General features: G+C 36.7%; 1 protein-coding gene across 7 annotated transcripts in view; it reads left to right on the top strand.

Annotated features, from left to right (window-relative positions):
- Positions 1 to 16,486, top strand: part of CSMD3 (CUB and Sushi multiple domains 3) — a 1,192,082-nt gene that overhangs the window by 536,342 nt on the left and 639,254 nt on the right. For all 7 annotated transcript variants that reach the window (XM_032415697.1, XM_032415696.1, XM_032415695.1 and 4 more), the window contains one exon: positions 10,762 to 10,886. In XM_032415697.1, the coding sequence (XP_032271588.1) occupies positions 10,762 to 10,886 (125 nt within the window). The remainder of the gene's footprint in view (positions 1 to 10,761; positions 10,887 to 16,486) is intronic.

Genomic DNA, 16,486 nt, shown 5'->3' with positions numbered 1-16,486 from the left:
CTATCACCCAGCCACCCCATCCTTCCCACCCCCCACTATTTTTAATGAAACTTAGCTGTAAATTTTTTTAAGATTGACTCAAATATTAAAACAGTTTATAAAATGAAAACACAGTGCATTTGTTCAAGATATCTATTTTCTAGATATTATTGAGCCTGGATTCTTCTGAAAAGACCTCCTATTCCATTGATTTCTGCCCTCTCTGTGTTGTTTTATACTTTTTTAGTTTTATCTTCTAGAGTCTGTTCAAGTGTAGCTGTGATCCAAGATGGAGGTATTTGCAGATGCCCAGACTCTTTCCATTGATAGTGGGGAAGAAATTAACAGCTTTCACAGTTACTTCCATAATTGAAGGGAATAATTGAGTGCTCAATATGTGTTAATTACTGTGTACCTTATAAATGATACTTCATTACATGATCCCAACAGATGAGGAAGCTGAGGCTTTCAGACATTTTTACCGTCTCAAAGCCATAAAACTGGGAAAGAGTTAGGATTTGAAATTTCTTTGAGACTCTTTATCTTAAACTATTGGCCACAGCTCTACACTACTTTCCCCATTGTATTAACTGGTATTGTTAATCTTTGAGTGCATAAGGGAGTGGGTAGAAACTTTAGGGACCATCACTGGTCGTTTTTGGTATAGTAGCAGGGCACTTACATGTTTATTATTACAAAGTGCCTGTCTCCAAGCTGTGTATTAGTTTGCTATAATCAAAAGAAACAAGCTCAAACACTTTCTACCCTGGTCTCCTTCATTTGTTTTGTTCTAATCACATTACTTTCCTCACTATTTCTGGAACACACACAGCAAATGGGTCACATAGTAGCAGGTGAGTGCATGTGGGTTATAAGCAATTTAAATAACCTTCAGAGAGTATCTTACCCAAGAATAATTTGTCCAATTATAGGGATAAGATATCTCTGGAATAAGGCATTTTAGATCATCTATTTGCATTATTAAAGATATATATTTATCTTTATTATACATATATAGTAAAGATATTTATTCAGCCTCTCAAAGTATATATATATATACTTAATAAATTGCTACATAATAAGATATGTTTGACAGGTTGGAAAAACAAAATAGGTAAGTGCCTGGAGTTTTTTTAGTAGGATGAGAAATGCAATGAGTAGACAAATACACAGTGCATCAGATAGTGTATAGGAAATAACATGGAAGAAGCTTATGGATTAGGAGGAGTTGTTTTATAGATAATAGCCAAAGAGGACCTTATGGATGGAAGCGTTTTCCAGACTAACATAAGAATAAACGTAAAGACCCTGAGGCCAGCACATGTTTAATATTTTCAAGCCAGAGCAAGGAAGCCAGTGTAACCAAATAATAGAGATTGAGGAAGAAAGTGGTGGGAAATGAGTTCTAAAAATTAGCACAGGCAGATCACATAGGCCATTGTCAGGGCACTGCCTTTATCTCAGTGAAATAGGGAAGCATTAGAAGATTTGACACAGAACAAAGGCATAATTTGAGCAATCTTCTAAAATGATTGCTACAGATGCTATTTAAGGGCAGATTACAGGAAAGCAGCAACACAGCAAAAGGACCATAGGCAACAACATAGATGAGAAATTATGGTGGCTTGGATCAAGGTGTAACACTGTAGGGGTGAGAAATACTAGGTTCTTGATTTTGAAAGTGTTCATAACAGGATTTGCTCAATGAGGTGGATGTAAAAACTAAAAGAGAAAGATGGGGCAAGAATGACTCCCAAGGTTTTTGGTCTTCAACCAGAAGGATAGAGTTTTTATTGACTAAGATGAGGAAGTAAAAAAGGGCAAATAATTTGCTATTAGTTAAACTTGTAAGGCTGCTCAGGCTATAGAGCAGTCTAAATAAATCTTGGGGTCATTAAGAAGTTCAAGAAGACCCTAATCTTTTATTTCTTGGTTGTATGGGTGTTTAATTCATGATAATTCACTGAGCTGTGTATTTTGTTTTGCACACTTTTCTGAGTGTGTTTTATATTTAAAAATAGCCACTTTTAAAAATGTGAGTATAGGCTGATGCACAGTGTTACATTAGTTCAGTGTATAACATAGTGGTACAACTTCTCTAGTGTAGCTACTATCTGTCACCATACAATACTAATACAAATATCTTACTATCTTCCTTATGCTGTGCCTTTTATTCTTGTGACTTATTCATCGTATAGCTGGAAGCCTATATCTTCCACTCCCTTCACCCATTTTTTTCCTTTTTTTAAATTTAAATTCAAGTAGCTAACATATAGGACATCATTAGTTTCAGATGTAGAGTTCAATAATTTATCAGTTGCATATAACACCCAGTGCTCATCACATTGCATGCCCTCCTTGATGCCCATCACCCAGTTACCCCATCCCCCCACCCATCTTCCCTCCAGCAACCCTAGTTTGTTTCCTATAGTTAAGAGTCTCTCATGGTTTTTCTCCCTCTCTGATGACTTCCCATTCAGTTTTCCCTCCCTTCCCCTATGATCCTCTGTGCTGTTTTTTTGTTCCTCATATGAATGAAAGCATATGATAATTGTCTTTCTCTGATTGACTTATTTCACTCAGCATAATATCCACCAGTTCCATCCATGTCGATATAAATGGTAGGTATTCATCCTTTCTGATGGCTGAGTAATATTCCATTGTATATATATACCACATCTTCTTTATCCATTCATCTGTTGAAGGACATCTCAGCTCCTTCCACAGTTTGGCTATTGTGGACATTGCTGCTATAAACACTGGGGGGCAGGTGCCCCTTCGTTTCACTACATCTGTATCTTTGGGGTAAATACCAAGTAGTGTAATTGCCGGGTCATAGGGTAGCTCTATTTTGAACTTCTTGAGGAACCTCCATACTGTTTTCCAGAGTGGTTGCACCAGCTTGCATTCCCACCAACAGTGTAAGAGGGTTCCTCTTTCTTCACATCCTTGCCAACATTTGTCATTTCCTGACTTGTCAATTTTAGCCATTCTGACTGGTGTGAGGCAGTATCTCATGTCTTCTGCCCATTTCTTGACTGGATTATTTGTTCTTTGGGTGTTGAGTTGGATAGGTTCTTTATACATCTTGAATACTAGCCCTTTATCTGATAGTCATTTGCAAATATCTTCTCCCATTCCATAGGTTGCCTTTTAGTTTTGTTGACTGTTTCCTTTGCTGTGAAGAAGTTTTACCTTTTTTTTTAATTTTTATTTTATTATGTTAATCACCATACATTACATCATTAGCTTTTTATCTTGATGAAGTCCCAATAGTTCATTTTTGCTTTTATTTCCCTTGCATTTGGAGACATGTCTAGAAAGAAGTTGCTGCAGCCAAGGTCTAAGAGGTTGCTCCCTGTGTTTTCCCCTAGGATTTTGATGGATTCTTGTCTCACATTTAGGTCTTTCATCCATTTTGAGTTTTTCTTTGAGTCTGGTGTAAGAAAATGATCCAGTTTCATTTTTCTACACGTGGCTGTCCAATTTTCCCAACACCATTTATTGAAGAGGCTGTCATTTTTTCCATTGGATATTCTTTCCTGCTTTGTTGAAGATTAGTTGACCATAGGGTTGAGGGTCCATTTCTGGGCTCTCTATTTTGTTCCATTGATGTATGTGTCTGTTTTTGTGCCAGTACCATACTGTCTTGATGATTACAGCTTTGTAATATAACGTGAAATCCAGCATTCTGGTGCCACCAGCTGTAGTTTTCTTTTTCAAGATTGCTTTGGCTTTTCAGGATCTTTTCTGGTTCCATACAAATTTTAGGATTATTTGTTCCAGCTCTGTGAAAAATGTCAATGGTATTTTGATAGGTATTGCATTGAATGTGTAAATTGCTCTGTGTAGCATAGACATTTCAACAATATTTACTTTTCCAGTCCATGAGCATGGAACATTTTTCCATTTCTTTGTTTCTTCCTCAATTTCTTTCATAAGTGTTCTGTACTTTTTAGAGTACAGATCATCCTTTATCTCTGTGGTTCGGTTTATTCCTAGGTATCTTATGATTTTTGGTGCAATTGTAAATGGGATCAATTCCTTAATTTCTCTTTCTTCTGTCTCATTATTAGTATATAGAAATGCCACTGATTTCCATTGATTGATTGATGCCATCAATTCCATTGATTTTATATCAATATCCTGTATGAGTTCTAGCAATTTTGGTAGGAGTCTTTTGGGTTTTCCACACGAAGTATCATGTCACCTGTGAAGAGTGAGAGTTTGACTTCTTCTTTGCCAATTTGAATGACTTTTATTTCTTTTTGTTGTCTGATTGCTGATGCTAGGACTTCTAGTACTATGTTGAACAACAGTGGTGAGAATGGTCATCCCTGTCATGTTCCTGACCTTAGGGGAAAAGAGCTCAGTTTTTCCCCATTGAGAATGATATTCGCTGTGTTTTTTTCATATATGGCTTTTATGATATTGAGGTATGTTCCCTCTATCCCTACAATGTGGAGAATTTTAATCAAGAAAGGGTGCTGTATTTTGTCAAATGTTTTTTCTACATCAATTGAGAGGATCATATGATTCTTGTCCTTTCTTTTATTAATGTGATGTATCACGTTGATTGATTTGCGAATGTTGAACCACCCTTGCAGCCCAGGAATAAATCCCACTTGGTCCTGGTAAATAATCCTTTTAATGTTTGATCCTATTGGCTAATATCTTGGTGAGAATTTTGGCATCCATGTTCATCAGGAATATTGGTCTGTAATTCTCCTTTTTGGTGGGGTCTTTGGTTTGGGGATCAAGGTAATTCTGGCCTCATAGAATGAGTTTGGAAGTTTTCCTGCCATTTCTATTTTTTGAAACAGATTCAGAAGACTAGGTATTAGTTCTTCTTTAAATGTTTGGTAGAATTCCCCTGGGAAGCCATCTGACCCTGGACTCTTTGTTGGGAGATTTTTGATTACTGCTTCAATTTCCTTCCTGGTTATGGGTCTGTTCAAGTTTTCTATTTCTTCCTGTTTCAGTTTTGGTAGTTTGTAAGTTCCTAGGAATGCATCCATTTCTTCCAGATTGCCTAATTTATTGGCATATAGTTGCTCATAATATGTTCTTAAAAGTGATTGTATTTCCTTGGTGTTGGTCATGATCTCTCCTCTTTCATTCATGATTTTATTAATTTGGGTCCTTTCTCTTTTCTTTTTGATAAGTCTGGCTAGGGGTTTATCAATCTTGTTAATTCTTTCAAAGAACCATCTTCTAGTTTCATTGATCTGTTCTACTATTCTTTTGGTTTCTATTTCATTAGTTTCTGCTCTAACCTTTATTATTTCTCTTCTCCTGCTTGGTTTAAGCTTTATTTCCTGTTCTTTCTCCAGCTCCTTTAGGTGTAAAGTTAGCTTGTGTATTTGAGACTTTTCTAATTTTTTGAGAAAGGCTTGTATTGCAATGTACTTCCCTCTTAGGACCACCTTTGCTGCATTCCAAAGGTTTTGAACAATTGTGTTTTCATTTTCATTTGTTTCCATGGGTTTTTTTTTTTTTAATCTTTAATTTCCTGGTTGACTCATTCATCCTTTAGTAGGATACCCTTTAACCTCGAAGTGTTTGAGTTACTTCCAAATTTCCTCTTGTGATTGAGTTCCAGTTTCAAAGCATTGTGGCCTGAAAATATGCAGGGAATGATTCCAATCTTCTGATATCAGTTGAGACCTGATTTGTGACCCAGTATGTGAACTATTCTGGAGAATGTTCTATGTGCACTTGTGAATAATGTGTATTCTGTTGCTTTAGGATAGAATGCTCTGTATCTATCTGTGAAGTCCATCTGGTCCAGTGTGTCATTCAAAGCCCTTGTTTCCTAATTGATCTTCTGCTTAGATGATCTGTCCATTGCTGTGAGTAGGGTGTTGAAGTTCCCTACTATTATTGTATTATTATCAATGTGTTTCTTTAATTTTGTTATTAATTGGTTTATATAATTGGCTGCTCCCAATTTAGGATGAGAAACATTTATAATTTTAAATCTTCTTGTTGGATAGACTCTTTAAGTATGATACAGTGTCCCTTTTCATCCCTTACTACAGCCTTTGGTTTAAAATATAATTTGTCTGGGGCGCCTGGGTGGCTCAGATGGTTAAGCGTCTGCCTTCGGCTCAGGTCATGATCCCAGGGTCCTGGGATCGAGCCCCACATTGGGCTCCTGGCTCATGAGGAGGCTGCTTCTCCCTCTCCCTCTGCCTCTCTCCCTGCTCATGCTTTCTCTTTCTCTCTCTCTCTGTATCTCTGTGTCTCAAATGAATAAATAAAATCTTTAAAAAAAAATAAAATATAATTTGTCTGCTATAAAGATTGCCACCCCAGCTTTCTGTTAATGTCCATTAGCATGATAAATAGTTCTCCACCCTCTCACCTTTAATCTGGAGGTGTCTTTGGGTCTAAAATGAATCTCTTGTAGACAGCATATGGATGGGTCTTGCTTTTTTATCCAATCTGATACCCTGCATCTTTTGATTGGGAGCATTTAGCCCATTTACATTCAGAGCAACTATTGAAATATATGAATTTAGTGCCTTTGCATTACCTGTAACATCCCTGTTTCTGCATAGTCTCTCTGTTTCTTTCTGGTCTATGTTACTTTTGGGCTCTCCCTTCACTTACAGGATCCCCTTTAATATTTTTTCCTTGGTTGGTTAAGTGATCACAAATTCTTTTAGTTTCTGTTTGTCCTGGGAGCTCTTTATCTCTCCTTCCATTCTGAATGACAGCCTTGCTGGATAAAGTATTCTTGGCTGCATGTTTTTCTCGTTTAGTACCCTAAATATATCATACCAGTCCTTTCTGGCCTGGCAAGTCTCTGTGGATAGGTCTGCTGCCAGTCCAGTGTTCCTACCCTTGTACTTAATTAAGGACCTCTTGTCTCAAGCTGCTTTTAGGGTTTTCTCTTTATCTCCGAAATTTTCAAGCTTCATTATGTGTCAGGGTGTTGATCTATTTTTATTGATTTTGAGGGGGGTTCTCTGTACCTCCTGGACTTGAATGTCTGTTTTCATCCTCAGATTAAGGAAGTTCTCCTCTATGATTTGCTCAAATATACCTTATGTGTCTCTCTCTCTTTCTCTCTTTCTTCTTCCTCTGGGACCCCAGTAATTCTAATATTGTTTTGCTTTATGGTGTTGCTGATTTCTCGAAGCCTCCCCTCATGGTCCATTAGTTGTTTTTCTCTCTTTTGCTCAGCTTCCTTCCTTTCCATCATTTTATCTTCTATGTCACTGACTCTTTCCTCTGCTTCATTTACCCTAGCTACTAGAGCATCCATTTTAGACTACATCTCAGTTAAAGCACTTTTAATTTCGGCCTGATTAGATTTTATTTCTGCACTAAGAGATTCTCTAGTGTCTTTTATGCTTTTTTCAAGCCCACTTAGTAACTTTATAATCATTATTCTGAATTCAATTTCTGGTATTTTACTTATATCCAGATCAATTAGATCTATGGCAGAGAGTATTACCTCTGGTTCTTTCTTTTGCTATGAATTTCTCCTTCTAGTCATTTTGTCCAGAGACGAATAGATGAACAGTAGATGAACATTTTATATCTATAAAATATAATGTAAAAATGAAAATTAAAAAATAGACTTAAAAACATAGATTTGATAAAATGAGAAACTAGTTGAGAAGAAAAAAAAAGGAAAAGGAAAAGATTTTTAAGACTAAAGACTCATGAGAAAAAACCTCGATTTCTGTATACTCTTTTCCCCTAGCCCAGGAGTTTTTCAGTTCTGAGTGATCCATAAACTTGGTATGTGATTGATGTTCCTGCTTGTCTTCTGTGGGAGGGGCCTGTTGCACTGATTCTCAGGTGTCTTTGCTGGGGTGGAGTTACACTGCCCCTTGCCAGGGGGCCAGGCTCAATGTAAGCCGCTTAGGGTTGCTCTATGTGGCATTTGTTCCGTGAGGGCTTTCTGTACCACTTTAGAAGATGAAAAAATAAAAATAAAAAAAAATTGCAGTGCCCAGATCTCCGGCCCCTGAGCTGAATGATCTAGGCCCCCACTCTTCAGTGCACCATCAGGGAAAAGCAGTCAAGCATCTTTGTGTGGCCAAACTCTGCAGACTCCTGCAATGCACACCTGCACCAATCGTCCCAGGGGAGTGTGTGTGTGGGGTGGTCTCACCGAAGTCTGTTGCTTTCTGGGCCCCTGCTCCGGGAGCGGTTGCTCAATCATGGGGGCACCTGTACCACTCCTCCCAGGAGAAGGAGGAGGGTCATGCAGGGGTTTTGCTGCTTGTTGGGCCCCTGCTTGGAGAGTGGCCCCCGGATAGAGCCACTGTTTGTGGTTTATGGCAGTACCACGCTGAGAGCCCACTCCTGGCCTCACTGATTGCAGCTGGCTTCCCTGCTCCAGTGCCTGGGAACTCTGCCACGCTCAGGCACCCATGTTCTTTCTATGACCCCAGGGATCCTGAGACCACACTGTCCCACCTAATGTTCTGCCCTTCTTTGCCACCTGAGCACATTTCAGGCAGGGATATCCCTTACAGGAACAGACTTCTAAAAGTTCTGATTTTGTGCTCCACTGCTATATCACTTTCTAATAGCCAGCTTCCGAAGGCTCCCTCCCCCTGAAGTTTATCTTCCCATAAATCCCCTCAAATTCACTTCTCCGCTCCTCCTACCTTGCAAAAAGTGGTTGATTTTCTACTTGTAGAATTGCAGAAATTCTTTTCTTAGATCTCAGGTTGAATTCACAGGTGTTCAGAATGATTTGATAGATATCCAGCTGAATTCAAGGGACCAGATGAAACAAGGGTCCCCTACTCTTCTGCCATCTTCTCTCCTCCTCTCCCCTTCACCTATTTTGCCCATCCTCCCACTCACCTGCTCTCTGGCATCCATCAGTTCTTTGTATTTTTAGTTCTCATTCTGCTGTTTGTTTATTCATTTTTTTATATTCCACATATGAGTGAAATCATGGTATTTGTCTTTCTCTACCTGACTTATTTCACTTAGCGTAATACCCTCTAGGTCCATCCATGTTGTTGCAAATGGCACAGTCTCATCTTTTTATGGCTGTGTAATATTCCATTGTATATATACCACATCTCCCTTATCTATTTGTTTACAGATGGGCACTCAGGTTGCTTCCATATCTTGGCTACTGTAAATTATGCTGCATATATCTTTTTGAGTGAGTGCTTTTGTTTTCTTTGGGTAAATACTCAGTGGAATCACTGGATCATATGGTAATTCTATTTTTAATTTCTTGAGGAACCTCTATACTATTTTCCACAGTGATTGTATCAGTTCACATTCCCACCTTTTTAAAAGGAAACAGTGAGGGAAAAAAATAAAATGCCTCCAGAGGAGAGTAGATTATAATACCTACAGACTTTTTCCTACACTAAGCCTTTCTGTTCTTTGTCATGCCTAGTTCAGGTTTTTTGGTCGTCTTTAGCCTAGGTAAGAGGTTGGCCAGCTTTTTCTATAAAGAGTTAGATAATAAGTATTGCATAGTTTGTAAACCAAAAATCTCCATTGCAACTACTCATCTCTGACATTGTAGCATGAAAACAGCAATACATAATATATAAATAAATATATAATATATAAATATATGAAAGTATACCTGTGTTCTGATAAAACTTTATTTATACACATTGAAATCTGAATTGAGTACAATTTTTACATTTCATAAAATATTATTTTTCAAATTTTTGAAAGTATAAACACCTTTTTAACATGTTGGGCTGTACAAAAACAGGCCGTGGACCTGATTTGTCCTGCAGGACATAGTTTACCGATCATTGGCCTACACTATCAGAATTATTTTCTTACCCACCCCTATTATCTAATAAATCTGCATGTTAAACTGCACTCTATACTGTTCCAGGTATACGTTCTTACAATACAAATGTGACCATGTAATCTGTCTCCATGACAAGCTCAGCTTCCTAAATAGGAGCTGTTCAGGCAAAGGCTGGGTGAGAGGGTGCAGGTAGTACCCTGAGGCAGAGGGGACAGGGAGAACAGTGCAGACAGAAAGCAGCATGGCATGTACAGAAACTGTCAGCTGCTATACTGTTCACATGTGGCACTGGGTTAGGGATGAGGTGGAGAAGTTGGCCAGACTTATTGCTGGAATGCTTTTCATGCTATATAAAGGAAATTGGACTTTATTTATTTTTTCTGGTGAGTTGTGCTTCAAGGATTTTAAGAAGGAAAATGCATGGTCAGGTTTCTGTTTTGTTTTGTTTTTGTTTTTGTTTCAGCAGACATCCATTACCCTTAGAAATTAGGGTTCTAAGAAATGATCATTTTGAGTAACTTCACTTTCAGTAGAAAAGGAAGCAGAATTACAGTAGGTTAAGTAATAAATGATGGGTGAATTTTATATGAAAGACAATCAACATAATTTTGCAGCCCTAAATATTGATTGATTGATTGATTGATGTGCAAATATTCATCCAAATAAATGCACATAAAAATACCTGCTGGAAAAGTACTGCAATGAATATAAGTGCTGAGACTCAAGTTAGGAAGACTACTTTTTGCTTCATGTTTACCACCTACTTAGGATTGGAGATTTAGTCAATTACTTAACCTTGGCTTCTACAACTAATAACAAGATAATTAAATTTGATGACAGCTTTCTGTAGCACCTACCAACACCTGCATGTTATTGACTTACAATAGATTCATATGTTTTAGAAAGATGCTTTTTGCCACTATGGAACCTTTTAACCTATTGGATATTACCAAGTGGAGACTAATTGTTATGTTATATTTTTCTAATCCTGTTTTTTTTAATCCTCTGTTCAATTTTAGCCTTGGATCAACTGTGCAATTCTCTTGTGATGAGGATTATGTCCTGCAAGGTGCTAAGAGCATCACCTGTCAACGGATAGCTGAAGTCTTTGCTGCTTGGAGTGATCACAGGCCTGTATGTAAAGGTAAAGAAAAACCCTTAAAATCAAAATGCTCTCTTGACATTTTAATAGTGTGAACTTTGTTCCATTGAGCATAAATTTCAATTAAATATTTGAGCTGTAATGCAGTCTTTAAGGAAATACTTAACCTATGTCCTTAGCAATATTGTTGAAAATCTCTGATATGTGAACTGCTGTATTAGGTTCCCAATGTAATAATTATATAAATATGAAATACAAGGCACTGGTGACTCTCTGGCTTCCCATATTACCAGTAATTACAGATAAGATTTATTCTCATCACCTTTCTACAAATTAAATATTTCCATATAAATTAAATAAAACGCCTGTTTTCTAAACTTTATTAAGCTATGTTTGAAAATGCCTCATCTTGGCTTACTGGCACTCTTAATTCCTTCTTTGTTGTTGTTGTTATTTTATTTTATTTCATTTATTTATTTGAGAGAGAGAGAGAGAGAGCGCGCATAAGCAGGGTGAAAGGCAGAGGGAGAAGCAGACTCCCTGCTGAGCAGGGAGCCCAATGTGAGACTCCATCCCAGAACTCCAGGATCATGACGTGAGCCGAAGGCAGATGCTTAACCAACTGAGCCACCCTGGTGCCCCTGTTATTGTTATTTTTAATAATGGCATCTCTGCATATTTCAGTGTCTTAGTACTCAAAATGTCATTATCCCTTCTTCACCCTCAGGGAACATTTTCAGTGAGTCAACACACTCTATAGATTACCCTCAGGTGTAATAAGGGTGTTATCAGGGGAATAGAGAAGGGGCAGATTTGAGAGCTACTATAAAGGGACAAAGAGAAAGTATCTGACAACTGGATATGGAAAAAAGAAGTGACAAGAAAGAATCAAAGATGATGCTCAAAGATGAATCCATGAGATTAGAAAAATCTTAGGCTGTTAATAAGTATGAAGAAACTGAAAAACGGAGTTGTATGGAAGATTATCCATTTACTGCAACATTGTCATCATTGGTAACACTTTTAGACATTTCCTCTGTGGCAGGCATAGTGCTAACCACTGTCTTATTTAATCCTGAAAACAAACTGATTGAGGCACTATTATCTCCATTTTAGAAATGAAAAAGTAAGATGTAAAGAGAAATAGTCACTTTCCCAAGTTCAAATACTTGGAAAATATATTTGTCTTTAAGTCCTCAAGGCTTAAGTCTTTAAGACTTCATCGAAAGGGGAGAAAATCCAGATTTCAGAAAATTAATGAGAAAACAGAAAATGATAAAATGGAAGCAACAGGTACCTTCCACTCACTTGGCAAAGGCAACTCAGAGTAAGAAGAAGAGAGAATCTAGATGTTTCTCAGGTTCAAGTAAAGCTTTTCTGTTACAGGTAGACGTGTACTCATGACCTATCTTTTGTTTTCAAAGGCTTTGAAAATGACATGTAATGCAATAACTTTAAAAAGAAATAGTGAAATGGGGATAATAAAATAAGGCAAAATATTTCCATGTTCCTAAACAAAAGTTCATATACAAGTTAGTAGACAACTTTAAAGAATGTTAGACTTAAATATGACAGCTGCCAAACGAACAGGGAAACCTGACCAGTTTACACACAAACAGTTGTCTATGAAATACAATTATAACAATGACACAGAAAAAAAACAAACTTTTCCAGGCTTTGAGGTCTGAAATGGCTTGCTTGGTTTTTAAAAAGTAGACACTGAATGATAGGTATTGTGGGAGTAACTTTCATCAATGTTCTGGCAATGAATAGAACAGTAAATTGTATAAAGTTGATTTTTTATGGTGTCCTCCACTCAAGACAAATTATAGTTATAAAGGACAATGTAGTGAAAATCGTGGTTTCAAGTGGTGTGATCCAAGTATACTGCTTCAATTTTTCATAAATTAGATGTGTGTGCTTTTTGATGGCAAAAAAGACTGGAAAAAATAGAGAGTAGATTTAAGAAAAAAAGATTAATGTTAATGCAGAAACAAAACCTCACACAGGAAGAAAAGTTATAGCCAGATCATGGAATTTAAGGTCTACATAAAGTAAGATTGAGACTATAAACCATCTTTTTTCATTCAAGACTCTCATTTCAATAAAAAGAATGAATCATTTTTATTACGATTGTAAATTGTTCAAAGGCAGAAATAATGTTACATTATTTTGTTATGTTTTACAAACCCGATAGCACAAGGGGCAGCTCTCTACTAGCTTCAGTCTCAAGAAATATTTGTTGAAAATTAATGTATGATTACTTTTCTTTGATTCCAAGACACATGATGATATATATCAACATATATATATTAGCTGGGAGGCATAAAATGTGCATGTTCAAGATTCATATATTGATATTATTTCATCTAAATTTTACATCGTTTCTGCAGACACTAATCATTTATACATAGCTTTATTCATTCTTTGTATGCAGGCATATGTGGGTATGGTTTATAAAGTACATTTAGCTATTAGAAATTACTGGCTGTGGTGCTGGAAACAGTAATGGAAGGAACATGCTGAAATAGTAATTGAAGTTTTAAAATGACTATCCACAGTGAGTCTGAACAAAGAATAGTTTTCATGTCTCATGGGTGCTTGGACAGAATAAATAAGCTTTTTCCCAGACAGCAGCATAAATAACAGTATCAGTGCACTGCACCTTTGAGAGGTTATTAATATAGCTGCTGTCTATGTATTGCATGGTTGAGCAATCAAGAAATGCTGATTTTAAAGGGACTGAAAGTTCACACAAATAACAAATTATGAATTAAAATAAAAAGAGCAATTTAGAAATTAATATTAATGGATTTTACACAAACCCAGACAAAGATTTTTATTCCCTAAATGGGATATGTATACGAGATACTTGCCAGTTTACACTTATGGATACAATTATTCTTTTCTTGGAAATGCAATAGATATCCAAAAGCTGAAGTTTATGCAAAGAAGCAGATTATGCCCTTGAATAATATGTAGAATGTTTATTTTAGATATTCGTGATGTTCGAAGAAACATCATTCATTGAAGAATTGATAATTTGTTGACTAGGAAGTATTTAAGAGAGCTAATATTTATAGATTAGACAAAATTTTTGACAAATTTTCAGTCAATATTTATTTGGGTGGCCCAAATAACCAGTTTTTATCCGTCAAGGCACAAGAGCATGAACCACTCATGAGAGTAATATAAGGGGTGACTAAGAGAGGATTAGAAAAGAAGACGAAAGAAAATACTGGAAACAGGTAAAAATCAGGGAGTCACCTTTTAATTCCATTATTGAATTAGTTATTCACTTATTTTTTATGCAATTATTAATGTAATTATTTATTTTGGATTCCACAAACATTAATGAACATTGGTAGGGATGCCAAATTAATACTATGTCGGATAGGGGCGCCTGGGTGGCTCAGTCATTAAGTGTCTGCCTTCGGCTCAGGTCATGATCCCAGGGTCCTGGGATCGAGCCCCACATCGGGCTCTCTGCTCCCTGGAAAGCCTGCTTCTCCCTCTCCCAATCCCCCTGCTTGTGTTCCCTCTCTCACTGTGTCTCTCTCTGTCAAATAAATAAATAAAATCTTAAAAAAAAATACTATGTCGGATACACAGCATGTAATGGTTTTAATTATTTTGTATTACTTAAAAGGCATAAACACAAAACTAGGTAATATATAGTAGACTATTTTGTTTACAAGAGAGGAACAATTCTCTGCAAAATTCAGATGAGGAAGACTATTTCCATGTTTGGAGATGGTCAGAACTTGAGATGGAGGAGCAGAACTTGGGAATTGTTTTGGATTTCAAACATAGGAAGTTGGAAAGCATTCCACATATAGAAGATATGTCACGAGTGAAATCACAAAGTGAATTGGCGTATCTGGGGAACAAGGTGGGGGAGGATGGGCATTCCAGTTTGGTTAGGTATATATATGAAAGAATATAAAGTGAGGTAAGTTAGGAAGGGTTATGTTATATAACTCCTCCCTTAATTTTTTTGGAAGCACCCTAAATCCTTCATTCCTGTCCTCACCACTCTATAGTATATATACTACAACTGACTCATATGTTTTTGTTTGGACTATAATTTATCATACGTATTGCTGGCAGGCTAATCCCATCAAAATCTCACATTTGTTATGTCCCAATAATGTTCAAAGGCCCCATTTTATTTCTCAACTTCACACTGTGAGCCAGTAAAATGAGACAATCAAGAATGTGAACTCAGGTATCAGAGTATGTCAGTTCAAATCTTTGATCTTCTACGTAAGTAATAAACTCTCTTCATAATTATCAGATTTCTTATCTGTAAAAGAGAGTTCTAATACATTAGGACCTACTCCATAGGGAGTTAAGAATTTGTATGAGGATGCAATGAGGTAATCCATATAAAAGCATCAAGAATATGGGCTGAAACACAACCACTTAATAGATAGAATTGGTAGTGCTTGGGGAGCTGCCGCTAATAGTTAACTCATTTGATTTCCAAAATCACCCATGATTTGTCTCCATCCAGGTATTTCTTTAATTCTCACCAGAAGTTTGTCCCAGCATCTCAATACTGAACAGAATCACTGTCCTAATTTTCATATACGTGTGACTTGTCCTGAATGAAAGCATACCTATTAACCATATTCTTCCCACCCATCTTTCAAAGTCTTACTCACCTTTCACCTCCTCCAAAACTTCTCTCCTATTTCAATTATCCTTTATCCCCACTTCTTTAACCCCACTTCACATTTACTATCTTTACCACACAATTTAGTACTTAATTATATTCTCTTTGGCAGTGATCCCTCACCATTTTATGGTCAATAGATATATTTCTTCAACCAAAATCACCTTAGAAAGAACAAAATAATCAATACTTCTATAGCGCTGGAATTTTCATTGGATCTCTTTTGAATATTGCCAAGAAGAGAACAGTTACCAATATGGTTTATCTATAATAGATAGATAGATTGCCAGCCCAGTGCCACCTTTGATTTTAAATGGAAGGATCACTGAACCTCAGTTCAATTCCTTTCTTCACATACAAAGGAAAAATAGGTATCACAGTTTATTTGATAGATAATTGCTCTGGCCAAAGCTAAGGGCCATGAACCTCATTAACGAATATTTATTAAGGGCTTTGGGGGTCTTAAAGTTTTCAAACTTCTCTCACATATGTGTCAGGTTCCTACTCATATTTTACTCTTCTTCACAGGGTTTAGTCCAGTGACCATTATGCCTATATTTTTGTGCATATGATAGTTGCTAAATAAACATTTTGAACAAATATTATGGGGAGACTTAGTTCATTGTAACAAAGAGTTCAAAAAGGTAGTAATGTGCTGATTGTAACCAGAAAAAGTTGCCTGGTGGAAGACTTCCTGTTATGCAAAAGCAATTAGAAAATTTTGCCCAAGAGCAAACCAGAACCTGCTGAAATTTATCAACCAGAAACGCATATAGCAGGTGTTTGTCTGTAGCTGTTATTGATGCCTTCTTAGTTTCATGGAATAATGTTACAGATGAGATGATGCATAATAAGGGTGATATTAGCAATTAATAGAGTGACATATGGTGAAGAAGATAGACAGATGGTTTAGAAATGGATATTTATCATACACTCATGTTTCTTGATGGTCTTTTTTTCCTAA

This window comes from Phoca vitulina, unplaced genomic scaffold (assembly GCF_004348235.1).
Source record: "Phoca vitulina isolate PV1807 unplaced genomic scaffold, GSC_HSeal_1.0 scaffold18, whole genome shotgun sequence".
NCBI lineage: Eukaryota > Metazoa > Chordata > Mammalia > Carnivora > Phocidae > Phoca > Phoca vitulina.
Note: the sequence above shows the minus strand (reverse complement) of the source record. Positions and strands in the feature narration are given on the sequence as shown.